Source organism: Chlorocebus sabaeus, chromosome 20 (genome assembly GCF_047675955.1).
Source record: "Chlorocebus sabaeus isolate Y175 chromosome 20, mChlSab1.0.hap1, whole genome shotgun sequence".
NCBI classification, from domain to species: domain Eukaryota; kingdom Metazoa; phylum Chordata; class Mammalia; order Primates; family Cercopithecidae; genus Chlorocebus; species Chlorocebus sabaeus.
Window position 1 is genome coordinate 133,463,873 of NC_132923.1, and position 26,873 is coordinate 133,490,745.

The following is a 26,873-nucleotide window of genomic DNA, read 5'->3' on the forward strand; positions in this document are numbered from 1 at the left end:
GCCCTGGAGCGCCTGAAAGCATGAACTAGAGCGCCAGTACACTGCACAGAACCATGAGGGATGTGGGGGTGGCACCCGCCCCCAGACCCCATATGAATGCACAGCACCCGCATCCAGCGAAGGCCAGGAGGAGCCCGGGATGGGCCAGAGGAGATATGTGACTCCCCTGCCTCCAAAGTGCCCCTGAAGTGTGGGTCTCACCCCAAGGACATCGGAGCACCCTGGAGGCCAGGCCCCAGTGTTTGCTTAAGTCCTGGCTGCTACTAGCAGGAGACTCAGGAGGAAAGCCCCAGCCTGGGTCCCCATCTGAATATCGACCTGAGTTTTCAGTTCAGAGCGACCTCTCTCCTCTGCCCAGCAGGAGAGCTCATCTCTTCTGGCAGGCTGTGGCTTCCAGAACTTTCTTTTTAGGATGTTTGGACCATCTTCTGCCCCAGTCTCCTTTTTCCTCAGAGAATGGGGGCTGAGGTCACATGTCTCGAACCTCAAAATGACGGTGATGCTTTTCTGACCAAAGTATTTTCCCTGCTGAATGCCATTTGGCAAACTCGACATTGTTTTACGGACCTCAGATGTTCAGATACGGTTCCTTCCCTTCTGTGTCTGTGCTGTATTAGAGGTAGGGTGTGTGTGCAATCTTGCAAAAGAGAGACAGAGAAAGAGAGAGGGGGAGAGAGAGGAAGGGAGGAGGATTGTTCACTTGTGTGTGTTTGCGTCGGGGGAGTGTGGTGTCCATAACAGCCAGGAAATCCCGGTGGAACTTCTGGCCTGGTGGAAATCTGAGAAATGGCGTTCGTATCCTGTAATGTTTCTTTCTCAAAGAGAAGCTGTTAAAAACTTTTTAAAAATCTTGGTTTTATTAATATTTCAGGGCAGTTTTTATTTGAGATCCGCATAGGGTCAAATTGCTTTGCAGGAACCCACGTTTCCGTGGTCAAGGCCAGGGAATGGAACTGCTTCCCACTGTGGCCCTGTGGCCATCACAGCGCACACGAGCGAGCGTTGAAACACTAGATTGAAATCTATGATATCCCTTTCAAAAAGGCATTGCTCAAAGTCATTTCATACGAGAGTCTATGGGTTTCTGAGAGCAGTTTTTCATATTTTTAGTGTTTAAATGTTATTATTATTCGAAGGAAAATACGTCCCACACAATGCTCATTTTCCTTTGATAACTGAAATTCACGGTTGAGATTTCAGGAGGAGAAGCTGCCAACTCAGCCACCTCACTCTGCGTGCCTGGGCAGCGGGTCTGCTCCAGCCTCCGGCCGGCTCCTGCTTTCCCGGGCGTTTCCCGGGTATTCCAGCCTCAGAGGCGCACCTTTGCGGGGACGTGGGCAGGAGCGCTGGTGGCCCTGTAACACCCGATGTCACCCGCCGTGCTACCTATGAGGGTGTTCTCAGAGCAGAGGGCTCCTCTCCCTCTCGGAGGGGAAGGGTCACACAGTGCGGTTGAGGGGGTCAGAAGTGCCCTGAGCAGAGGAATTTCTCTCTGCTTTGGGCCAGTTTGGCGTTGCATTTCCTTAAATGTGCGTTTCAAGTTCCCTCTGGGTTTGTGGCTTTAATTCAGCCTACGGACGGGACCGAAAGCAGAGAGAATGAATCCCTTGAGGCGGTGTTGGAGAGAGCCGTCTAGCGGGTCAGGAGGTATCCCAGTAGTTTTGACATTATCTGTGGTTTGGGTAATAGAGCCAAGTATGTTTCTGACTCTAGGACGGAGGTTTGGAGGGAGTCGGCACTGTGGGATAACGGCGGGGTAAAGGGAAGGAACGGATTAGGATTCAGGATCATTCTTCCATCCTGGCAAAAAGGATTTCTGCCCCCAGTCCTGACCACGGAAACACAGTTGGCTGCAAAGCAGTCCCTTCCTTTTGGACCTCGTGTGTAGCTAAAAGGAAAGCTTCCCTGAAATAATAATAATACAATGAAGATTTTTTTCAAAGACAGGCTTCTCTTTGAGAAGATTACACATCTGTTTGTTTTTTAAAAAGCTAGACACATAAAGATACCCACTTTACTGCTTAAGTTTAGTTCAAATGTTCTAATAAACATTTATTTCTTAAATAAAAAAATCTGGGTCCTTCATTACTGTAGTTTGCATCTCACAAAAGCACAGCCCTGGCCCAGCCCTGTGGTGCCCCTGCCCCTTGGCTTCCCAATCAGACGACCAAGGACACACACTCTCTGCAAATCTGAGCCCCAGAAAAGGATGGAAAGACGCGTCCTTCTACGCACCTCAAGCCCAATTTTCCTTCACTCCAATTTCACTTTCATCTGGAATAAGGAAAATATTTTTTTAAGTTCTGTTCTTATGTTTATGATTATTCTTTTGCTTCCTCTCTGTAGTTTTTTTTTTCAATCATAAAAAGTTATTTTAAACAGTTTTGGCTCTAACTGAAGGCCATGGAAGTCCTGGTGGTACAGCAGATTCATGTCCCCATCCAGAATGAGCTTGTCCAGCAGAGCAACTGCTCGATGGAGACTCTGCTCCACAGCCAAAGGGATGGCAAATGAGGGAGAGCTCCTGGCAGCCAGCCGGGGCCTGCGGGACCTCCCTGGAGTTTGCTCTCTGCATTTCTTAATGCGGAATTGTTTCTCTCAAGTCGAGAGCCTTGAGCCACTTTCAATGGCTTGCACAGGCTACCCGGGAATGTTCCGTGATGTGGTCTTCACACACATTTTTCACAGCCATAGGATCCCTTTTTTTTTTTTTTTTTGCAAATGAAATCTCATGTATGACCCCAAGATATTACAGGAAAACCAGACTGCTGTGATGGAAGGGGCCAGGGACCCCGGGCACCCTGAGGAACGCACGGTGTTGAGCACGCAGGGTGGAAAATGCCGCCCGGGAGGCCTGGCTTGAGAGTGAGAAGAGCCTCCAGGGGCCACTAGCAAGCTTGGAATAGAGAAATTCATGAAGCAGCGACCAACTCTGGGGACACGGTGCCTTCTGGAGTGGAAAGAGACTCCGCATCTTCTCCCCTGATCAGCCTGTGGGTCTGGACGCCTGTGCCGGTGGTGGTGTGGACCAGCTGTGGAGGTCGAGGGTCCAGGGAGCTTAGTGGGGGCCTCAGTCTTGAGGTGGCAGGGACGGAAGTGAAGGTGTCTCTTGCCTGGTTCACTGCCCGCAGGACAGGGACTTTGTGCCAAAAAGGCCAAGGCCCTCAGCAGGCTGGTCAGAGGCCCTGGAGGCTCGAGGAGGCCCCTGAGTGGCTGCCTCATTGGCCAGTGCTGACTCTTCAGAAAATTTGGTTAAACAGCGCCATTTAGATGGATTCTTGCAGTGACGGTTCCTGCTCTATGCTTCTCCCGTGTCCTTCGGGGAAGCGGCATTTGCAGGAAGTGTGGACCGTGTGATCTGGGGTCCTGCCTGCTTCATTGCTCTTTTCCACCCGAACCACCATCCTGGGGTTCAGGAGCTGCCAGCCTCGGGCAGGGGCCCTGAGCAAGGCTCCGATGGAGCCCTCCCGGGGTGAGTCAGCTCCCCAGAAGCCAGCGCTGGCCGAGCACCAAACAGTGCCCCCACCGCAGGCCAGGGCTTGGCAGATGTCCCCAGGAGGCTCAGACAACCTTTGCCTCGGCACCTCCGCCAATCTTGGTGCTGCGTCCTCAGGGACAATTCCAAGGGGCAGAAGTCCCCGTTATGAGCCCGGACCTACCTGCTCACTGATCTGACACATGGTGAGGTTCTGATCATCGCAGGAGCACGCCACACGGATGTACTTGAGCCAGCTGCTGGCCCCGGCCTGATTCGCATCCACACAGAACTTCTCGCTGCCCAGGTCTTCGGAGATCTGCTGGGAGGAAAGTGAAGCAGGAGTCAGAGGTGCCCTGTGTGCTGGAGTCTGCACACTGCCTCTGGCCACCTGGAAACCTGGCTGTTTGGGCTCAAGCAGGAAGGCAAGTCGGCGTCCAGACCTCAGCCCACCCTCCGGGCATCAGCGGGGCTCCCAGCCCACCCAGACTGCCCAAGCCTGGGAGTCTCCAGGAGTCTCCAGGAGCCCAGCGGAAAGGCAGGGAATGGCCTTTTCTTTTCTCACCGAATAGATCACTGCCCTGGCCCGGCGATAAAATGAGCCTCCAGAGTCGCAACCCCCACCCCCGCAGCAAAGCTGTCCCACGTGTGAGAAGGCAGAGACTGCTGCATCTGGGAGCAGAGCCCTCTGCTGAGGAGCTGGGGTGCTGGGCTAGAGAAAAGTGTGTCTGAAGGCGAAGGTGTTGCTGGGTGTGCATGTGCGTGTGTGTGTGCACGCTCAGGGCAGCCTGCACACCACTCTGACAACAAGAAAAGCATCTGGTTTCCTTAAAGCTGGAGAGTTTCAGTTTGACACCCAGCAGCGTGAAGACGCCTAGCTGTTCTCACCACACCCGCAAAGTCCCACGCACACCAGCTTGGCTTTATTTTGCTGTTGCTGTTGCCTCTGAACGGGCAGAGTGGCCACCCCTAGGGCTTTTCTTATTTGCTGTTACCCCTACTCCTCTGAGGACCACTGATGAGGAGACCTGACCTGCTGTCCACTGTGGAGAGATGGTGTCACCTCGACCAGCCTGACCACGGGTGGCAGCTGCAGGCCTCCCAGTCTCCCCCACTCTGGCCAGTGGCTACTCTGGGTTCTGAATTCAAACCAGCGGCATCTTGGGCAAGCTTCTTGGGCAGCCCAGCGCAGACAGGGCAGGAGGGAGGACAGGGGGCAGGGGCTGGGGACATACCACACTCAGGTGCCAGAAGTAGAAAGGCTATGTCTCTGTGGGCAGGAGTGCCCTTGGGCAGGTGTATCCTGCTGGATAGGTGTATGTGGATGGGCAGCTGTGTCCCTGGGCCGGTGCGTCCTGCTGGACGGGTATGTCCAGGTGGGCAGCTGTGTCCTTGGGTGGGTGTGTCCTGGTGGGCAGGTGCATCCCTGAGCAGGTGTGTCTGGGTGGGCAGAGGTGATGGATAAGGAAGTCAGAAGGACCTAGGGAAGTCAGGATGAGACAGTGACCCGTCCAAGTGAAAACAGTGGAAGCTGACTCTGGGCACCATGGGCCTCTTATTCTCTGGAGTTCTCCTGACTGCTCCATGGTGAACTCTAGGACCTGGCAGAGGGGAAGAGCCGCCCACCTGAGGTCGGGAGCTGCCCTCTTCTGACCAGAGAGTCAGGTGCTTTGTGAACAGTGCAGGCGTTCCCCAGGTATCCTCAATGACCAAGGGCCCACCTGGCCTGAGAGTCCACAAGGAAACGGAGGTTTCAGGAGGCAGCTGCTTAGCTCAGGGGTGCACAAGGGTGCTGTGGAGTCCACCTGTGCATCTGCATCCCATCGGCCCTGAAACCACACCCCCCATAGGGCCCATGGGAGCTGCTGTGGCAGCCTCGTCCTCTGAGTGACAAGTCTCTGAGCAGGTACACTCGGGCCAAGCTCTGCGGGACACCTTAGGGGCTAGTTTGGAAAGAGGCTGTGAGCTGAGGGGCCTCAGTTCTGAGACTTTTTGCTTTTTGGGGACTTTATCATTCGTGCCAGAGCAAAATGAAATGGACCTAATTCTGAAAGGGAGGACGTGGACCAGAGACAGCCAGGTGGAGCCTGGGCAAGGTGGAAAGAGGCAGGGATGTGAAGGATGGGGAGAGACAGCTGCGGAGCCTGCCAGGGCACAGAAGCGCCCCAGCCCAGCCTCTGTCCTCAGCTGCCAGCGTCCAGACCCTCAGGAGGTTGGGGCCAAGAGCATCCACTCCTGTGTGCACAGGTCCCGGTGACCCCAGTGCCTGACCCTCAGATGCTCGGCATGCACTCTCCAGGGTTCCTGGCCATCTCAGGCCTGGTGCTGGGATTCTTTTGAAAAGTTCAACGTCAGCACCAATCAATGGGGAAGCGTGTTGTCCATGTGCCCCGGCCTCTGTGTGTGGCTTCCAGGGAAAGTTGGTCCCCAGAGCACAGCAGAGACAGGGAGAGGACCTCGAATCTCCTTTCGCTTCCACTTACTCTCAGTCTCCTTGCTGACATCCTCTACCAAGCTGGGGTTCCCGACTAAGGGTTTCCAGAGGTGCTGGGTAAGACAGATTGGGGTGCAGCGTGGGCGGTCGGCCAGGGCAGACGGGGGTGCTCCTGGGGTCCCCCTATCACACACAGCCGTGCCTGCCCCTGGAGGCCTTCTGGCTCCATCCAGGGCAGTGGGAGATTCACTCGAAGGCTGTCTTATTTCAGAGACGGCAGCGGCAGAAACGCTCCCAAGCTCATGGGCTGTGGTTGCTCCAGTCACCAAGTGAGTGTGAGTGAATGGCCAGGTCCCTTCTCTGCCCGGGGTTGGCCGTGAGTCCTGTCCACTCAGAACTGTAGATGGGCCTGTGGTCCAGAGAGGACGTGGATCCGAGAAGCATAACTAGGCTAGAGGCTGGTGCCCGAGGAAAACATTGGTGGCGGGGGAATGCTCAAAATACAAATGATGAATTAGCAGGAGCACAGCCGGCCACATGGGGCTGGCAGCATCCCAGTCCCGTCCCCAGCCCAAGGGTCCACTTCTCCATCGACGCCTGCTGACGTCACAGCACATTGCACACAGTGCCTGTGGGCTGAGGGCTGGCACTCACCCAGGGCGGGCCGTGCCCTCCCACCTGGGACCCAGACTTTTGTCCTCGAAGCTGGAGTACCTGGGCCACAGCACTCCACTGGTGCAGCCAGGAGTACATGCCCCTGAGTGCATCCCCCGCTGAGCCCAGGGACCAGCTGATGGGGCTCAGGCCACTTCCCGAGAGGCAGGACTCACTCCTAATGCACCCAACATATGGACTCAGCCAACACCTTCCCCCTGTTCTGGGTCCCGGTTGGCTCAAGCCTCGCTTTGGTGGGGAGTCTGTGGCCACCCTGCTGCTCAGGACTCAGGGCAGGTTCCCAGGGAGATTCTCTCTGTGTTACCAGCTTCTGCAGAGACAGCTCTGCCCTAGGCAGGACTGCAAATCCCTTGACATTTGAGGTCCTGTTCCCTAAAGGGGCTGCAGGAAGGGTCCTCACGCTGTCCAGGGAAGTCACTGCCTGCCCTGCCCAAGTCCAGGGCCAGCCCAATCCAAGAACCACAGACTCAGCAGCCCGCCCCACTGCACCCCATTTCTTGCCAGGAGAGGAGTGGCAGGGGCGTGGCATGGAAGGGAGGAGGCCACAAGCGGCTGGTTGCCACTGGGAAGGCAGGCTTCCCATCCTGTAGGTGCAGACCCAGGGCCACCAGCCCATGTGGTGAGGCCCCTTCCCAGGCACAGAGACCTCTCAGGGCCCTCTCACTTCCCACCCTGACTGCTGGTGCGCATCAGGAAACCGCTGGAAAGGCTCGCCAAGCCAGAGCTGTGGTCGGCAGCCCTGCCATCTTCCTCTGCCACAGGGAGGGAGTGGGGCTGGGCTGGCCAAGACCCACGGGGCCCTGTCCCACCTCATCACTGGTCAGGTCTAGGCTGGAGGTCACTGTGGGGCAGGGGACTCACAGCCCCTGTATAGGTAGTGGCCTGGGTGCCAGTCTCCCTCTCTCTCTTTCCTGCTCTGCTTCTCTGTCTGTCTCTGTATCTCTTCCTCTCAGTATGGGTCTCTTTTGGGCTTTCTCTCCTCATATACAGTACAGGGGCCGGGGAGAAGGTAAATGACGCTGTGAGTGACCACAGCCATGGCATGGGCTTCTCCTGGAGCCTGGTTGTTGACTCGAGAGTGTTGGCCTCCGTTGGGCACGGTGGCTCATGCCTGTAATCCCAGCACTTTGAGAGGCTGAGGCGGGCGGATCACCTGAGGTCAGGAGTTCAAGACCAGCCTGGCCAACACGGGGAAACCCTGTCTCTACTAAAAATACAAAAGTTAGCTGGGCATGGTGGTGTGCAGCTACTTGGGAGGCTGAGACGCAAGAATCACTTGTACCCAGGAGGCAGTGGCTATAGTGAGCCGAGATTGTGCCACTGCACACCAGCCTGGGTAACAGAATGAGAGACTCTGTTTCAAAAAAAAAAAAAAAAAAAAAAGAGTATTGGCTTCACTTTGACTTCCAGGCCTTGGGGTCCATCTCCCCAGGAAATCCCTGTTAAAACAATCTGTGTCCCAGGCTGGCTGACCAACCACTATGTTAAGTGCTCCCAAGCCCCTTGCCTTACAGGCGCGCATGTATCTGGGTGTGTGCTTGTGTGTGGGCGTGTGCCTGCATGTGTGCACAGGTATGTGGGGGCGTGTGCATGTGTGTGGGTGCACCTGTGTGTGTGTGTGTGTGTGTGTGTCCATGTATGTGTGCTTGTCCTGGGGGAACAGGGCGAGAAGTCTTCGGTGAGCAGAAGGCTGACGCCAGCAGGAGGACATTGAAGCGATGGCCAATTCCCTCTCAAAAACGTGGGTTCTGTGTCTGGAGGAGAACCCTGGCCCCTTCCATCCAACCCCACATCTGAGGCCTCCTCAATGCCTGTGATCCGGCCACTGATGGCTGCAGGTCCAGGGACCCACCTGTGCCCTGGGTCAGCCAGTCTCCGGACACACACCACCGTGCTCTGTGGAGCAGCCACCCACTGTCCGGACACACACCACCGTGCTCTGTGGAGCAGCCACCCACTGTGCTCCCAGGCCGCCGGTGTACTGTTGAATGCATCGAGTCACCGGGAATTGTTTTTTGGGGCATAGGCTCTCCTTTCTTGCAATGCCCCCCTCACCTTGCAGAATAAGCCTCTCTTTTCCACATGATGGCCCTGCAGGTATTTGCATGGGGCCTGAGTCCTAACCCTCCTGTGCCAGGGTAAACATCTCTGGCTCTCTCAAACGTGTCTGAACAGGGACACGGCTGGTTTCCCACCCACATGGGACAGTGTTCTGGAGCGTCCGGTCTGTCCCTGACCCTCTCGGGTGCAGAGGCCTGGAGACCGGAGGCAACAGCTCCCCCAGGGGTCCTGGTCCTGAGTGTGCGCCCGGGCTTTGCTGCCCTGCTGGTGGGGTCCCCTCCCTGCCAGCCTCTCCTCCCTTGTCACTCTCATTTCCCGGGCATTTCTCCTCGTCCCTGGGACGCCTGGGCCCCAACCCTTCACCAACTGGATGGTCACAGGGTGAGAGTTACACCTGCCTGGGGTGACTGAGGAGGGCTTGGTTAACTCCTTCCTTCTACAGAGGGGTGTCTCTGAGGGGGTCCAGGTGGGTGCTGACCCTTCCTCCAGGAGAGCCAGGACGAGCCCTGGTGTGAGGGCCCTGAACCAGTGACAAGTATGCTGGGAGGAGGTGCTGGAAGGACATGCGCCGGGAGGGGTGTGTTGGGAGGGGTGTGCCGGCAGGGGGTGCACTGGGAGGGCTGTGTTGGGATGAGTGTGTTGGGATGAGTGTGTTGGGAGAGGGTGCATGGTGAGGGATTGCACTGGGAGGGGTATGTTGGGAGGGCTGTGTTGGGAGGAGGTGCATGGTGATTGCACCAGGAGGGGTGTGTTGGGAGGGCTGTGTTGGGAGAGGGTGTATTGGGAGGGCTGTGTTGGGAGGGGGTGCCCAGTGAGGGATTGCACTGGGAGGGGTGTGTTGGGAGGGATGTGTTGGGAGGGGTGTGTTGGGAGGGATGAATTGGGAGGGGTGCGCCAGGAGAGGGTGTGCTGGGAAGTCCAGGCTTGTGTCTGCTATCAGAGTCAGGTATAGGATCTCCCCTGAGATGCCTGACCACGTCTGGCTGCCTGTCCCACACGGTCCAGCCCTGTGGGGGTCCTGCTGGACCCATCTGGGAACTCCTGAAGGAGGGAGGAGGTAGAGCACGAGCTTGGACAGACCTTCAGAAGCCACTGCTTTTCTGTCTCAGACCAGAGAAATGCTCCTGAAGTGGCCCTGGGTCATGGTTCTGGCTGGGCAGGTGGAGGCTCAGGCCTGGCTTCTTGGGCCTGTGCCGTCTCTGATTCCAGAAAGGGCAGGTGTTGCCCCGACCGCTACCTCCTCCTGCCGCCTTTCCTGTCCTCTCTCGCCTTCCTCCCCAGGGTCTCTGTGCACTCGGGGCCACACTGGGTGCTGTCGAGACCCCTTGCTCAGTGCCGCGGGCCTGTGAGGTGGATATTGTGTTGCTGCCCCACAGTACATTTTGTAGAAGAGAAAATGGAGGCCCCTGGAGACAGGGCCAGCTCCCAGCCCAGGCTGCTGGACTCCAGAACTGTGCCATGCCCGCCCCGTGTGCTCTCCAGGGTCGACTCAAGGACCAGAGGGAGGGTCCCCATGCCCTGTTCTGGGGGTCGCAGGATTTCATGTGCTCTGGAATCCACAGAGCAGGCCTGGGCAGTCCCAGGTCCCAGTCCCTGCTTCCCTTGGCGTGAGACTTGTCGGCACCCACAAGGACAGAGAGAGGCCACCCCTCCCTAGCTTGGTGGCCCTCAGGCGGCCCAAGTTGCATCTGACCGGGGCTTTCCTGGGCTCTGGGTGCTCCTGGAGATCAGGGATCCGTGGAAGAAACATTGGCAACAGGAATGCTCAGAGGGAGATGGTGTCAAAGGTCACAGCCATGTACACCTGAACACAGGCTCCTTACTGTACCAGGTGGGGCCGGCGCCAGGATCTGTGCCAAAGGCGATGTCTCTGCCTGCCCTAGGGCGCGAGCCCAGCCTTTCCAACCCGGGTGTATGCTACATCTGGCCGCGTCTGGGAGCTGGGCCTGTTCTGGTGTAAAGTCTTCTAGCCCTGACGCCTCCAAGGCCCTCTGGGAACCTCTCGGGCGGGCCTGAGTCCTGGGATGTTCTCTGTGACATAGGAGGCCAGTACAGATGAGAAGTGGGTAGACAAACGAACGGACGCACGCACGTGACCTGCCCGGGCTCACTGCTCGAGGGAGCCCCAGAGGGAAGGAGTGGTCCAGTCCACATGTCTCCACATGGCTGGCTTTAGCAGGCAGTGGCCTGGAGGCCACCGTGGCCATTGGGCTGTGTCTCTCTTCAGATCTGGAATCCAGCTGCCTGCCTGATCGCTACTTAAAAGCCTGGCTTTGGGCTGTTTGGGGCTGAGCCTCAGGAGTCCTAGGACTTCCAAAGGAAACTGCCCTCATGCCCATTCTCTCCTGCTCCCCAGCGCCCAGCAGCTCTCCCAGCTCATAAATCAACCCCATCAGAAACGCCGAGTTATGAAGTGAAGTGAAGGAAAATTTCTCTTAACCTTTACTTTTTTTTGCATATAATTTGAGGTTTCCTGCACTTCTAATTTGTGGGCTCTCTGCTGGGCTGGTCCTCCATGTTCAGTGGGCATGGCCAGCCACTGGCCCCGTCCAGGGTGTGCGTGCAGGTGGGAACGCCGTGGTGTCCATCATCAGCTTGCCTAGTGGATTCTGAGCGTGCAGGGAGGAGGGGAGCCCTGGGACGCTGCCCCCTCGGTCCCGCCTCCTGCTGCTGCCACGAGGCTCCCCAGAAGCCCATGGTATGGAGCTTCCACCTCTGACAGCCAGGAGCTGGTGGGAACCGGGGGGAGGATCTCCTTACCCTGACCCCCTTCTTTAAGGACCCATGCGCTGATTCAGAGTAAGAAGCCCTGGCTGTGGAGCCCTGTCATAGGCACTGGCGCACACGTGCACGCACACAATGGTCACAATTGATGATGTCCACGAGTAGCTGAAACAGAAAGCTCATTCTTGTGATGCAAGGAAGTGGGGGAAAGGTGTTCTGGAAACACCTCAGTCCGGTGTGAACACAGAGCCTGGATGAGCTCATAAATCCCTGTCCTGATGCCCAATGGGGGGCTGGGTGGTGATGGGACCCAGTGCTAATGAGAAATGTGGCCGGTGGGATGGGGCCACACCACGGCCAGGGACACGGGAGGCCTGGGGCCCACCTGCTTAGGCTGAGAGGGAGGTGGGAGGAGAGGAAAGGATGGAGGATGGGAGGGTTGGGTGGGGGAAGGGTGAGGTGGTGGGGGGAGAGAGAGAGAGAGGCTGCTGCTTGGACAAACAGGCAACTCTTGGCAGCCATTCCTCCAAGACGGAAGCCAGCCTCTCGCCTAAGCCCACAGAGAGACAGGGAGCAAGGGCGGGTTGTCTGGGGTTTGTCCCCGGAAGAAGCTGGAGGGACGGTGGCTCTTAGCTCCTGCCTGACTGTGGTCTCACTGGATGGTTCTCAGGCCGTGGGGCGTGCTGGGGGAGAGATGAGGGCCAGGGTCCCAGGGTCTCAGAGAGCCCCAAGAGCATGGCCCAGAATTCAGATGGCTGTGGCAGAGGAAGGCCCAGGACACGTGGAGTCCATGCCTGGGGGCTCTGCTCTTGTGTCAGTGCTGGGCAGATCTGAGGAATGCAATGTGCTGGAAAAACAGTCACCAAATTCCACACTTTGTAGCCTCTTGGGGCCACAGACACCTTGGAAAACCTAGTGAAAGCCACAGACCAGAATTCGCGGAGCCACCCAAATGGCATGTGGAAGCTCAGGGTTTAAGAGACCCTCTCCCTCTAAAAGCTCCAGACACCCAGATGCCCTGCAAACATGGAGGCTCACAGATTATCTCCCCCTAAACACCCAGACACTGGGATGCTGTGGCGCTCCGGGGTGCACTGACCATCTCCCCCAAAGCACCCAGACCCCAGATGCTGGGGAACTCTGAGGGAGCGCATGGCCCTCGGCAGCCAGCACACAGCCCAGGTTCCAGAGCTCTGCCATCTCTGCTATGGAATTTCCTCTTAGTTCTCTTTCTCGCCTTCGTTCCCTCCTCCCCTTCCTTCCTATTCCTATTTTCTTTATTCTTTGGGCGGGGTCTCCACTTGGGCAGGCAGCGACCTCCCAGCAGCATCTATGAACATTGAAGAAAACTCTGGTTGAGACAGGGAGGCAAAGAAGAGTTTCCATCTGACGTGCACAGCTCCCAGGCCCCTCAAGGTCCCCTGGGGTGGGACTTACACACCCTGATCTCACACCAGTGGTGGACAGGGGCCACACAAGCCCGGGCCTCGAGGCTGTGCCATGCCACCTGCCGCAGGAGTGGTCCCTGCCCCTTTCTGCAAACTGCACACAGCCTGCCCCTGGTGTGTCCCCAAACTCGGCCCTGCCACTGCTCTCCCAGCAGCCTGGGGGTGTTGGGGGCTGGGCTTCCTCCTTGGTATGTGACTCGTCCATCGTGGCACCTCTGAGGTTTGACTTGTTAGCCATGGGCTGCGGCCCTGACCATCAGAAATAAAGGAGCACGCTGGTGACTCAGACCCACGCTGTTGCAGCTTTAGTGAAATGAAGGGTTGAGACACAGGCTCATGAAACATGGAACACCTAGAGGTGATTGGCAGTGCGTGGAAGGAGCAGGGTCTGCGGAAACCTCAGGCCCGGCAGCCGGTGGGGTGGACACAGTGGGGAGCACCATGTCCTGGGGGGGGTACCAGCGGGACTTGGTGGCCCCCTCCCTCCAGGATGCTTCAGAGACTGACCTCTGAGTCACACAGACCCTCCCCACCCCGATCTCCCACCGTCCTCATCATGACAATGTGGGGGTTGCCTGGGGTCCTGCCTCGGTGTCCCCCTTTGGAACTAGAAAGCCTCTTTTCTGCTTTCCAGCTGCTTGGAGGCCGCGGCTACACGCAGGCATGGTGGGCTCTGAGGAACTGGGAGCTGGCCTTCAGCACCTGCTGAAGACGTCCTGGAGGACCCCTGTGCTCAGCCCTGCCTGGACACTGAAGGTTCTCTGCTGTGTGCCTGTGGTGGCCACTTCGGGCTACTGGTGGCTTGGGGGCTTGCAGCTCCCCCGCCTGGCTGCTCCTGCTCACCTGCTCTTCAGAATGAGGCCTTCCCTGGGTCTTTTGGATAAGCAAGAAGTACAGGCACCTCTGGCCCTTTGGGAAGCCTTTAGTGGGGTCCTCAGGATCCCTGAAGGGACGAAGCAACCCTTGCAGTGAGTAGGATAGGGGCACCCAGTGAACAGGCTACGCCGTGCACTCTGCCTTAGAAAACGTTTCTGCGGCCGCTTGCAGAGCTCCCCCTCCCCATTGTGGAAGGTCTCAGACGTGCACGGGGCCCCCAGGAGAAAGCCCACAGTCACACAGAGGGCCCTGGGCTGAGCCTCAGGGGTCTTCCTCAGCGACCCAGGCCAGCTGCTAGGTGACCTGGACCTTCCTCTGGGGGCACACATGTCCAGGGAGCCTCCGTCTCTGCCACACGTGTTGGGAGCAGCTTAGGTATAAGAGGTTTCACCTCTGAGAAGCTGTGTATAAACCGTATTTCTGTAATGGGGATCCCAGCTCACAGGTGTCATTTTTAAAGGGATCCCACACTATGGTCAAGTGCAATGCTCTTTGCCAAGGGGGCGCCCTGGGTGCCTTTGTCTGGCTCTGCTGGCTTTGATCTGGGGACCCCAGAGCAGGGCAGAGAAGGGTCTTGTGTTGATGAGGATGTGCTGGTTTCGGGGCAGGGGTGGAGGCAGCAGCAGCATGAAAAGCCAGCCCTGGCCCTTGGCGGTCAGCAGCTGGGATCCCGGGATCCGGTCCTGGCCCTCCTGAGGGGTTTGCCTGGCACTGGCCTTATACAATACTCGCTTTGGGAGGGCATGGGGACCTCCATGTAAAGTGGCAGTCACTTTCCCACTCAGCAAGCCCCCAGGAGGACACCTAAGCAGGCCAAGCTGCACCCGGAGCTCCAAGTGGAAGCAGCATGGTTGGCTCCAGTTGGCTTTGGTTGGCTCTGGTCAATGCCAGCAGCCTGGGCAGGGTCTGTTCCCTGCTCCGTCCTCTTCCTGTGGATGCTTTCAGGCAGGACGTCCCAGGCCTGGCCATGTGTCCCCGTGGGGACGGCAGGGAGGGCAGCACGCACTGGCTGGGCTCCTTCCTGGCTGCAATCCCTGCTGTTTTTCTCACGGAGGTATAGGCTGGAGTGGGTTTGCCTCACGGGGCCAGGCTGCTGGAACTGATGCCCCAGCCCTGCTCGCCCAGCACCCCCAGGAGAGAAGCCCCAGGTCCCGCATCTGTCCTGCCTGCAGGGAGGGACCCTAGGGGTGGTCACATGTGTCACGCCAGGTTGACCAGGCCCGGTTCTGTGGTCTTGCAGGGGCATTTTTCACAAGCACAGAGACGGATTTCCACGGCTGTGTAGACAACTGGGTCAAAGCGAGGATGTGGGGGACCGAGCCTGAACCTGCTGAGAAACATCCACAACGACGGCCTGGGACGTCCCCCTGAACCCCCTGGCACCCCGAGGAGATGTCTGGAGTTGCCACGGTGTCTGCTTGCCCAGATGTGGGTCCCCACAAAGGCACACTGGGGCGGGACCCTCACTGTTTCTCCAGGGCATGGCGATGTCCGACCTCAAGGAATCTAGGGGCTCTAAGGAGACTCTGGGTGTGAATACTCTGGCATTGCTGCCATCTGCCACCGGCACTGCTGCCCTCTGCTGCCGGCACTGCAGCGGGGGGACCCAGGCTGTCCTGTGGAGCTCGCATGCAGAAGCAGGCTCCCCTAAGCCCCATGCTCCCAAGAAACCCCAGCTCTGAGGAGCCTTTTGTGTGTGCTGAGCTCAGCCCCGCCCCACTGGGTGTCCTGCTTCTTTCGAGGTGGAAGCGTCCACGTCCTGGTCCTGTGGCGGTGAAAGTTTGATGCCCAAGCTGCTGCTGTGATAACATCCGGGCAATCTGGACGGGTTAAGGCCATTGGTGCAAAGTCCCCCAAGCCCCGCTGGCCGGTAAGTCATTCCCTGAGCCCGCAGGCTCTGCCTCAGGCCCACTCCCCACCCTGCCCCGCACCAGTCCCCGCTCCTTATGCTGGGCCCAGAACCCTGTCCGTGGAGCCGGCTCAGGCTCTGGAGGAGGGTGGGATCCGGGGCAGCTGTGCCAGAGCAGCAGCTTCTCCACCCGGAACAGGCTGCCACAGTTCAGACATTAACAGCTCTAACAGGTGTTCAAACCTGAATTTGATTTAAGTTGGGTCAAGAGCAGGAGGAGCCTCTGAGCCTGAAGCTTGCACGTTACCACAGACTTGGCTGTGACATTCTCAAGTGAGATACTTTTGTTTTGGTTTGGTTTTTGAGCATAGCAAAGATTAGAAAAAAAAAAAGCCCAGCAGCCCCAAACCAAAGGCTCGTGGCAACGTCCTTGCCCGGGGTGAGGCTGGAGCCCAGGTCGCCCACAGGAAGCGGTTTCTCTGTGAAGTGACACGAGGCCCTGGGAAGTGTCACAGTCATAACCTTTCTCTGGCCGCTTAGATGGTGACACACTGCAGAGCTTGTGACTGTGGCACCCCACAGCAGATGCGGGAGGAATTCTTCATGATGGCCTGAGCTGATGCAGCTGGGGGTGGGGGTTCCCTAAAATAGCTGGCTTGCACCCTGGAGCCATGGGAAGCAGGGCCTTTAGAGCAAGCCCAGAACTTTCCTTTGTTGGAGAAAAGCCCCCAAATGTGGCGACTGAATGCCAGGCCGAGGAGCCTACCAAGGACTCCTGGGGTCTCTCCCCCAGCTCTCCCCCGTTGGTTGGTTCCTGGGGGGTTGTGCATGATCTCAGTAAGAGCTGTGTAGAGGCTTATGGCCTGGCCACCCTCAGACCCTCTCAAATGTGCAGGCTGCACCCGGGGAGTGACGTCCAGATGGACCTTAGGAGGACCAGACACATTTGAGCAGGAGCAGCTCAGAGTCTTCTCACTAGCTTATTCTCTGGAGAGGCCAGCGCTATGCAGAGCTGAGGCCCGCAGGTGCTGAGACTCACCACTGAGTCACTGGATGCTCATGTCTCCTCCAGGGGTAGCCACCCTCATATCCACATTTGTCAATGAGGGAATGGAGGCACAGAAGAGTTAAGTAATTGGCCCAAGTTTGCAAAACCAGAAAGGGCAGATGGGCTGGGCAGTGGGCACTGGCTGTCCACCTGACTCCTTTCACACTGTCAGGACCAGCATCACACACCCTGGCTTGCCCTGCCCTGCTCACTCTCCTCTAATTGATGATGGTAGCCAATAGCAACCGAAGCTCTTGGAGGACCTCACCAGGATCAGTGTTCTGTCGGGGCTCACTGAATGTTTCCATGAATGGATGGATGGATGGGTGGATGGATGGATGCATGGAAGGATGGATGGGTGAGTGGGTGGATGGATGGATGGATGGATGGATGGGTGGATGGATGGATGGATGGGTGGATGGATGGATGGGTGGGTGAGTGGGTGGATGGATGGGTGGGTGAGTGGGTGGATGGATGGATGGGTGGGTGGATGGATGGATAGATGGTGGATTGGTGGGTGGATGGACAAATGGATGTATGGATGGATGATGAATGGATGAACGGGTGGATGAATGAGTGGATGGATGGTGAATGGATGAATGGATGGATGATTGAGTGGATGCATGGATGGATGGATGGATGGATGTTGGATGGATGGATGGATGTTGAATGAATGGATGAATGGATGGTGAATGGGTGGGTGTGTGGATGGATGGATGGATGGATAGATGGTGGATGGGTCGGTGGATGGACAAATGGATGAATCGATGGATGGTGAATGGATGAATGGATGGATGATTGAGTGGACGCATGGATGGATGGATGAATGGATGGTGGATGGGTGGGTGGATGGATGAATAAGTTAATGGATGGATGGGTGGGCGGATAGATGAATGAATAGATGGTGGATGTGTGGGTGGATGGATGAATAAATGAGTAGATGGGTGGGTGGGGAGCAGATCCTCCCCTCAACTTGCCCAGACACTTCTGGCTTCCCCAGTTTCCTATGGTGAGACACAAGGGAACATCCTTCCAGGAGTCGTCATGGTGGCAGCACAGACACCTCTCCTGGGAAGCCTGCCCTGGTCCTCACGTCAGGCTGAGGCCCCTCTCAAACACTCTCACAGTCCCTACCCTTCTTAGCATGGACACTGCACTGGGCCATAGCTATCACGTTGCAGGTCACTTCCTCTCCTCTAGTGGTTGGTGGGGTTGGAAGGTTTTATCTGGCTGATTCCAGACCCAGGCAGACCGTGAGTGCTCAACACATGCTTGGGGAACAAATGAATGAATGAAGGCGCCTCCAGATGACTGAGACTGTCCCCCAGCACTCCCTATGCTTCCCTTTCCCAGGGGTCTGTCCTCATCCCTCCATTTCCCATCCTTTCCCTTCTTATTCACGGGCTCTGCTGAGGGATGTGGAAAGCCTTTTCCTGGTTACTTGCCTCTCTGGAAATGAGAGTCGCAACATTTTCCAGGTCATTGTCCTCTGGAAAGTGTTATGGTTGCAATTGTCCCCTAGGTGCAGTGTCACAGTGGCCAGTCTCCCCTAAGCGGAGGCCATGGTGGGCTTGTTCATCTCAGCACCCTTTGGGCCCTGGCACATAGTAGGTGCTTAGCAAAAGTCTGGTTGCATGGAGAAGGGCCAGGACGGATCCAGTCCGGTTATATTTAGTGCCTTCCCTGCAGCTGACTCAGTCTCTCCAGGCCCATCCTTCTTCCTTCTCCCTGTAACACGCTGGGTTAGAGGAGCTCAGTGACTCACTGCCTTTCGTATCAGGCCTGATGTTTTGAGATCAACTCTTGCAAATAGCTCAACTCTCAACAGGCCAAGTCTAAGCAAATACCTTGCCAATCCCCATAAAGAACAGCTCTTGCTGCTCTTTGACATACAAAAATGGTCATTGGCAAAGGATTCTTGGTGCAGATAATGTTGTCTTTGGATGCCCTACAAATAGCCAACTCTGGTTTCTTCCCGGACTAGGCCCAGGTATGCGTGCATAAAAAGATGCTGGCCTGGGCCTCCTTTTGCCGTAATTGACAGAGGCATGCTTTTCCTCCAAATGGTTCATTATGATGATTCTGCTTCCCAGGATTTCTGTTTTTCTCAGCAGAGCCTGGAGCTCAGCCACAGTCCGGCTGGTTGCGTGGAGAAGGGCCTCAGGGTCCATGAACTGGAACGAATCAGCCCATCCTTTCTCCTGATACCCAGCTGCCCAGCGTCAGATGTGGAAGAACGGAGGCACTGGAAGATGCAATGCCGGATATCTGGATGACACACAGGCTCCTTCCTGGATGAGCTGCTTCTCCGGTGGTAGCAGCCCAGCCAGAGACCACCCAGATGCTCGGTGATGGGCTTTGAGCTGTGTGCTAAGCCCACTCTTGGACGTGAACTCTGCTCGAGACATCTCCCTTGGAAGCCAAAGCTGGCTTCCTTCCCAAACCGTGGGCACGATGGGTCAGATCGGCAGGTTAGGAGGTGATGCATAGACAGAAGTGCCACAGAGTCACTTTCGAGTGACAAATGGAACCAATTAAGTTCAACAGCGCACTCGCTCCCCCCGAGTTCCAGCCTGTACCTACAACTATCACCTTTGACAAAGTATGTCAAAGGAATTAAGAGTGTGTCCCCCACAATGATATTACCTGGATCCTTTTCAGGTCCTCACCAGCCACGTTCAAACATCTATGCAAACCCAGGAAATAGAATCAAGACGGTTTATTAAAAATCTAATCACAAGCACTCATATGTCACAAATGATTCTGAACTGCATCTGCCAGCCCCGGCCTCTCGGAGGGGAGGCACAATGCGGCCGATTACCCGGAATTTGAACGGGGGTGTTTAGAAGCCGCGGAACATTTTAATCTTGATCTTTCTTTGTGGATTTGACTATTGTTATTATTTTTTTTTTCTGTTGAAAAAGACAAAGATGGGAGGACACATTGTCTTTCCTGCCTGGAGGGAGCTGCCACGATGACTTATTCTGGCAGATCTGCCTCTATTGATGTTATCAGGATGTGAATAAAAACTCATGGGAAAAGAAGAAAAAATCCTGCTGAATTTAAAGCAGTACAACATGGTTTATGGGTGGGTCCCTGTCTGCTGTCCTGAGTCAGGACACCTCCCTGGTGACTGCACTGGAGCTTTCTCAAGAGGAGGACCCTGCGCGAGGAGGACCCTGCCCAAAGACGGCCCCTTTCCCCTCAGGGTGGGAACTGCTGGGCTTAGGGAAGGCACTGTCTTTGGGGTGAGGCATGGTTCGTGGCCTTTGCTTGGCTTTTGGCTGTCTGGAGCTCTAGATTCTTCACAGGCACTCAGAACAACCATGGATACAGAAGAGTCTCCTTTGGCATCTTCCTGGCCGGGGCTCAGCCAGAGCCAGGGCTCCACCACCCAGGGCTCCACCACCCAGGGCTCAATCATGGCGCCCTTTTCTGGTGGCCAAGACGTCCCCCCCCAACTTCCCTCCAGACAGAGGTGTTGAAGCCTGGCCCCTGTTGCGGCTCCTAAGCTGGGAAGTCCACCACGAGGAAGCATCTGTTGGGGCTGCCTGCTAATGAAGGTCAGGTGCCTGTGTCAGCCACGGGCAGGTGGCTCTGGAAGGACGAGCAGGTTCTCAGTGATTTCGGTAGATTGCCCTCACCTCCTACCCTCTGTTGGGAATGGATAGACTGCTTTCTAGAAGGTTCTTTCTGACTCTTTGAGGGGACTGGGTCCTCTGGCATGTCAGATACAGAATGTCCCCCAAACCCTTCATCTCTGTCTGCTCCTCCTGCTCTCTGCAGATGATGACTTTACTTTTATGTTAAGTTGCTTTTGTTTAGTCTTCCTCTGTACACAACAACTACTTTTAAATGATATTTTAAAGTACAAAGAATTAGTTTGATTCTTCCTCAACTGCCTTCTTTTGAAGACAAGCTTGCCTTTTCAATTTCATATCCCATTTAACTAAAACAAAATATCACCGAAACACAACATTGAAAATCAGTGCACTCACTACCGGCTCCATTAATTCTTATCAGTATAAAACATACATTCAGAAGTGTAAGTGCTTTAAAATACACCCCTTCCACTCTTGCCGGTATGTTCTATTTATACACATCGTCTACAGTGGGGGAAGAAGTAGTTCTCCCTGTGAACCTAGGGAACCGCAGGACCGCACATGTTTTTGGACAATGGATGCTTGAGCCGGGCACTTTTGAGAGTCATTGGGCTGGCAGCTGTCACATTCCAGCCACTCCCCAAAAGCCATTTGGCTGTGGGTGCGTTAGGCCTGGGATCAGCTGAAAGGTAGCATCGAGGGGTGTCCCCACCTCGCTCAACCACAGCAAAGAGCTTGAATTCAACTTTCCTCTCTGCCAAACAAGACCCTTCCCAAGTCACATCTGCCATGAAACCCGCATGCGCTTCCTGTCCAAATGGAGCAGAGACCTCCCCATGGCAGTTACATCCTTGAGTTGCAAATGCTAAAGATGCTTCTCCATCTTTTTTTTCTTTTTCTTTTCTTTTCTTTTTTTTTTTTGGAGATGGAGTTTTGCTCTTGTTGCCCAGGCCAGGCTGGAGTGCAATGGCGCAATCTCTGCTCACAGCAACCTTCACCTCCTGGGTTCAAGAGATTCTCTTGCCCAGTAGCTGGAATTACAGGCATCCACCACCACGCCCAGCTAATTTTTTGTATTTTTGGTAGAGACGGAGTTTCACCATGTTGGCCAGGTTGGTCTCGAACTCCTGACCTCAGGTGATCCGCCCACCTCGGCCTCCCAGAGTGCTGGGATTATAGGCATGAGCCACCGCGCCTGGCCCTTGCTCCATCTTTAGCATCCTGAAAACAAAGCCCAGCAAAACAAAACACGCACGTGCAGCCCCCTCACTCCCAGCATGCTACAAAGTTCTCTTTGTGCGCTACAGACCGGGTAGACTGGCGTGGTGTTCACAGACACGGTTACAGCCTGATGTTATGCAATAGCATGTTAACCACACATTCTAATAAAAAAATAAAATAAATAATAATAAACATTTGACCTAGAGTAGAGATCTTTCACGAGACGCCCTAATCATTTTTCTGCTCCGACCTCAGTTTTTTCTGGAACTGCTCCAGCAAGCCCAGGGTGGTGCGACGGTCTCTTTCTCTCTGGGAACAAAAGGTCTTTTTTAGTCCTCAGGGCTGTCAAGTTTATCCAAATATTCTCAGCTTACTACTAGCCCCTTTCTGAATTGATATTTCCAATAAAAGGACACTTTGTATCTTTAAACCACACTGGCCCCCGAGCAGGCTACGGAGGCTGGGAGGCCCGCTGCACAGCCCTGGTCGGTACAGCCTGGGAGATGGGCGGGAAGAGAGTGTCCCGGCTTAGTGAGCGGGAATGGGCATGGAGGGCCCAGGGCAGAGGTCATGGCCGTCCACTTGAGGGGAGAAGGCAGAACCCACAGAGAGTGCTCGCCCTCCCGCCAGGACATCAGCGCGTCCCTGAGTCTTGCTGCACTGGGTCTAATTTTGGCCAAGCCTGTCTCGTCTGCGAGTGGCCGCCAAGCGCATTAAGTCATGGTCGTGCTCAGTGGCAGGAAAGAATTCATTCCAGCCAGACCAAGCTGTGCGAAGCCTGTGTTCTCTGGCTGTCGGCACATCGGGGCGCTGGAGCCCCCCTTGAGTCACAGGTCAAGGGTTCTTTCTTAGCCTCACCTCTTCCCCCTCTTCCCAGACCCTCCCTGGCCCCACAGGCCAGTTCTGTGTGCATGTGGCATGAACATGTATGTGTGTATGTGTGTGTGTGCGTGCGCATATGTGTGCGTGTTTGTGTGCATGCGTGCGTGTGTGTATGTGTGTGCATGTGTGTATGTGTGCACGCATGCGTGTGTGTGTGTGCATGTGTGCATGCGTGTGCACATGCATCCCTGTGCACATACACACACGCAGCCGACAGCCTTCAAACTCGTCCCTGCAGCCACACAAAGGGCATTTCCTTCCACCCCAACCTCCTCCAAACGGCTCTGATTAGCACAAATGATAATTCTCATTAATCAGCTTTGGCTGCTGCAGAATGGAAACGAGGCCGCGGCGAGGTGACGGGAGCCACTTAGGCGGGATTTATGACCTGTGTGTGCAGTGGCAGCTCCAGGGCCTGACGCCTCTGCCTGCAGCTAACATTCGGGGCCGCCGGCTGCCTAGCACAGAGCCCCCAGTATTCCCTCTCCTTGTCTGTTGGCTGACTCTAGGGGTGCCACCAACCCCATGGTCCAGAGCTTAGAAAAGCGGTGGCTCTTTCAGGTCCCATGGTAGAATAGAGCGTGGCTTTGGGGTGTGGGCCTGCCCAAATGGGAGGAGGAAGAGGCAGGAGGGTGCACTTGTATCGGCCAGGAAGTCCCCTCCTCACCGCCTCTCCTTCCTTCCCAAACCCAGCCACACGCCCCTTTCCTCTCCCTCACCCTCAGGGGCATGGACCGCCCCAGCCCGGGGGGGGGAACCACACCTGGCACATGTGTGACACACAGTAGGTGCTTGGTAGGAGTTTGTCGGTGCCACAGCAGGCTGAGTGTGTGGCAGAGGAGGATGGCGGCACAGGGCACCCAGGGTTACTGCACCCACCCAAAGCCCCCTGGGCACTGCCAAACTCCAGGCAGGGGACCATGCGACCCAACTCCCACTTTCCTGAACAGACCCAAAAGGAACCCACAGCGCCGGCTCCAGGTTGCTGCCCTCACCCACTGGCCGAGTGGCTCCCTGGCTCAGACAAACCCATTTTCTCCAGGGGACCCCGGTGCCTTCCCTCCCTTTGCATCCCCTGGGAGGAAACTTCAGGGGCCCGGCACTGGGTAAGGCTTCCCCAGGCTGTGGGAGGGAATGAGGCAGCGCGCAGAGGGCAGTCGCCATGTGGGAACAGCAGCACCCAGAAACCACGGGGTCCCCGAAAACATGCTGCTTCCTTCCAAAGCAACGTGTCCTGCTCAGGGCACCTGGGCTGAGGCTGCACAGGCCCATGTCGGGCCTCTGGGCCTCCTGGCCCGGCCATGAAAATTAAAGTTTTGCTCTGCCTCTGGTTTCCATAAGGCCTCCCTGTCCCCCGCACGGCAGAGTGGGGGAGGAAGTCACTGCCCGGCACAAATAACTATGCTGCTGTCCAGCCTGCTTTAATTTTGCCCTCGCACCAGGGGGCCACGTGCAGGAGCCCAGGGTCATTACTAGGCTGTTGCTGGGGGTGAGGGGCTGAGCGGTGGGAATCCTGGGTGTGGACGGCTCCGTGGAGGCCTGGGTTGGAATGGAAGAGGAGCTGTCCTCCGGGGGCTTGTCCAGAAAGTGCCCCAGACAGGGCGGGTGTCACCGTGTCAACTTCCAAGCACTTCAGGAGGCTGTGGCTCCTTGCTGGGCACTTTTGGGTTTGTAAATTTCCAGGTCAAGGTGAGGCTGCCAGGCAGAAGGGCGACTTGGGGGCCACTTCATGGAAAGCCCGGGGGCCCTGAAGAACCAGTAAACCACCCATAATACAGAACTTCGCCTGGGATCTCATGATGAAGGAAAAGCATTGCTCTGTCTTCTTAAGCATATTCACTGCCACATTGTGGCCACGGTTGGGTGGATTTGGGTGGGTCTGACCCCTATTCCCTTCCAGAAACCCACCTGGAGCTCTCAGAGGACGGAGGCTGCGTAGCAGGACTTTGCATCTTATCCAGCAGCTTCTATGCCCGAGGCCACATGCAACAAGACGTGGGGGAGGCACGTAAACCTCCCTTGGCGGACAAAATGAGCGAACTTGTGAAGGGCTGTGGTGTGCGGAGCGGGCTGGCTCGGGAGGCACTGCCTTTGGCCGGGCTGCTTCAGCTGGAGGTGGGAGCTACAGCGGGCCTGCGTTGTGATGTTTGGAGTTTGCTGCTTTCTCCTCCTTCCTTCCTCCTCCTTCTCCTTCTTTGAACGGATTTTGGTCCTGACATCTCAGCTTCCCAAGTTTTTCCTCCTGGGTGGCTGTGGTCACTTTGGAAAAGGACCATCAGGTAGGCAATTCTGAGCTGTGCACCTACCGGTGGCCACTGTGGGGCCTTGTTTCCTGGGGGGCCTTACTGGGGGGCAATGGAAGTTTGCTATGAATTTCATGCTCGTGAAATCAAGGCAGGATCAGATTCTCACAAAGGAACACGCCCATGGATGGCACTCAGGACGCCCCAAGAAAATCAAACTGCCTGAATGCAGGATCTGGGCCCGAGAAGGGCTTGGCAGAGGCTTCCAAGTCCCAGCTCCCCCGTGTTCTCCGGGATCCCTCGGCCCTGAGCATCCGGGGACCAGCAGCCCAGAGACTCCCTCCATGGTGGGAGGAATTTCCCGGAGACGAATACTTTCCTGGGGTATGTTTAATTAAGGGCCGTGTGAGCTTGTCCATCTCATGTGGGACGGTGCTGTGTTCAACAAGTTGTCAAAGGAAAATGACAGCGGACAGACAGCAGTTAACGGGACACCCGTCTTGAGGGGTGGGCAGCCCTTCTCACACTGTCGGGGGCCCTGAGATGCAGTCAGGAGCGGACAGCAGCCTTTCACCACCCTGATCCCCCGAGTTGGAGGGCTTTGGGCATCTGCCTTTGGTCTCCCCAGGAGAGGTTGTCTGTGATGGGCCTTGCCCAGTCAGAAAGCGCCCACTCTGGCAGGGTTGGCAGTAGCCCCTCAGATGTCAGGGTCCTTCTCTCTGCTCACTGAAGAGCAGCCAAGAGGGGCTGATTGGCTCCTACATAATGATGCAAGCTGTGGGGTCTTCAAATCCCGAGGCCGTGTCGAGCTGGAAAGAGGGCTCGTTCCTGTGTGAACCCTGAACGGTTCCAGTTCTGGGGCCGCTGAGAGTGCGCTGCAGGGAAGGCTGTGCTGTTCCTGGCTCCCCAACGCTCCCTGTGGCTCCCCAACGCTCCCTGTGGCTCCCCAACGCTCCCTGTGGCTCCCCAACACTCCCTGTGGCTCCCCAACGCTCCCTGGAGTGGGTCAGGGCAGGCTGGCAGGAGACCATCCCACGGGGGGCAGATTTTAGGATCTGTGAGGTTGTGAGGTGACCTGGCCGGCTTTGTGACAGCCTCGAGAGGGCTCCATCCTCCGGAAGATTCTTCCTGCCGTGGGATCTGTGGTAGCTGCTTCCAGAGAGTTCTGACGAGACACACTCCCACTCTTTAGAAAGGAGCATCCGTGACCCGAAGGCCCTCGGCAGTCCCAGGTGACCCTGCTTCCTCTTCTCCGTCTCCCGCCGGTTCCCACCATGAGCCTGGCCTGGTGGACCCTCTGCCAACACCCGAGCCCCATCCTGCTGAGCTGTCCTGACTCCTCCGGACCCGTCTCTGCCCGCCCGCCTCATTCCTGGGCACCTCCCCAGCCTCCTTTTCATTTCCTTAGCTCTTCTTGCCGCAACCATGGCTGCCCGATGTGAGCCCGAGTCTGTTTTGACTGCCTGGTTCCCAGGTGGAAGGACGCCTGGGGTGCCCCGTGCAGACGGGTGGACAAGCACACACACCACATGCCCGCTACGCATGGCTCCAGAACTTTCCATCAAGTTTGACATTTGCACTCACTCATCTCATATGCTGGTGGCACGTCTGCTAGAAGGAGGACAGGGTCACCAGGGCTAAAATGAGGACAAAGGCAGGGGAGGGAGTTGAGGCCACTCCACGCTCCTTGGAGAAATGTCTGCCTCGGGATGGGACTGAGTGAACCCAGGTGTCTTCCTTCCCCTTCCAGACAGATGTCCCTGGGACCAGCTGGCCACCGGCAGAAAATCCTCCTCCCAGGCTGCAGGCACTTCTCACTACCTGGCCACATCGTCTTCTATTCCGCTCTTCACCCCAGCCCATGTGGGGTCTTCTCCAAAAGCCTCACACCACCACCCTTCCGATTCCCCACTTGCTGCCCATCCGAGGAGCTCAGGGTTGGGCCGGTGTTATGTCCTAGGTGAGCTTCAGGGTTCCAGTTGGGTAGGTTGTGAACTGTGGCATGGAGGAACAGCAGGGCCATGTTCCACAGATACCCTTTTCTTTGTAGCCTTTTCCTTCCCTCCACAAAACTGCAATTATCTTGTGCTACACACAACTTTCAGGGGCCGTTCTGCCTGCTGGCTGTGAGGGAGGAGGGCAGCTGCCCAGACATTGGTGGAGGGTCTAGGCCATGAATGCCCAGTGTGGCTCTGGGTCCTGGACGGCTTCAACACGTCATCCCCAGAGACCCCGTCTCCAGCCCTGCCGGGCTCTGGGTACAGCTGAAGCCTGTGCTGAGGAGGGTCCCAAGGAAGACGACCCACAGCCTGTGATGGTGCAAGCAGATGCTCCA

At 56.5% G+C, this 26,873-nt stretch overlaps 1 protein-coding gene across 3 annotated transcripts in view; it reads right to left on the reverse strand.

The window, feature by feature from the left end:
• PRDM16 (PR/SET domain 16) overlaps positions 1–26,873 on the reverse strand; it is a 364,845-nt gene that overhangs the window by 47,538 nt on the left and 290,434 nt on the right. For 2 of the 3 annotated variants that reach the window (XM_073007915.1, XM_073007914.1), the window contains exon 4: positions 3,660–3,797. In XM_073007915.1, the coding sequence (XP_072864016.1) occupies positions 3,660–3,797 (138 nt within the window). The remainder of the gene's footprint in view (positions 1–3,659; positions 3,798–26,873) is intronic. The other variant, XM_007980873.3, reaches the window with a different exon arrangement.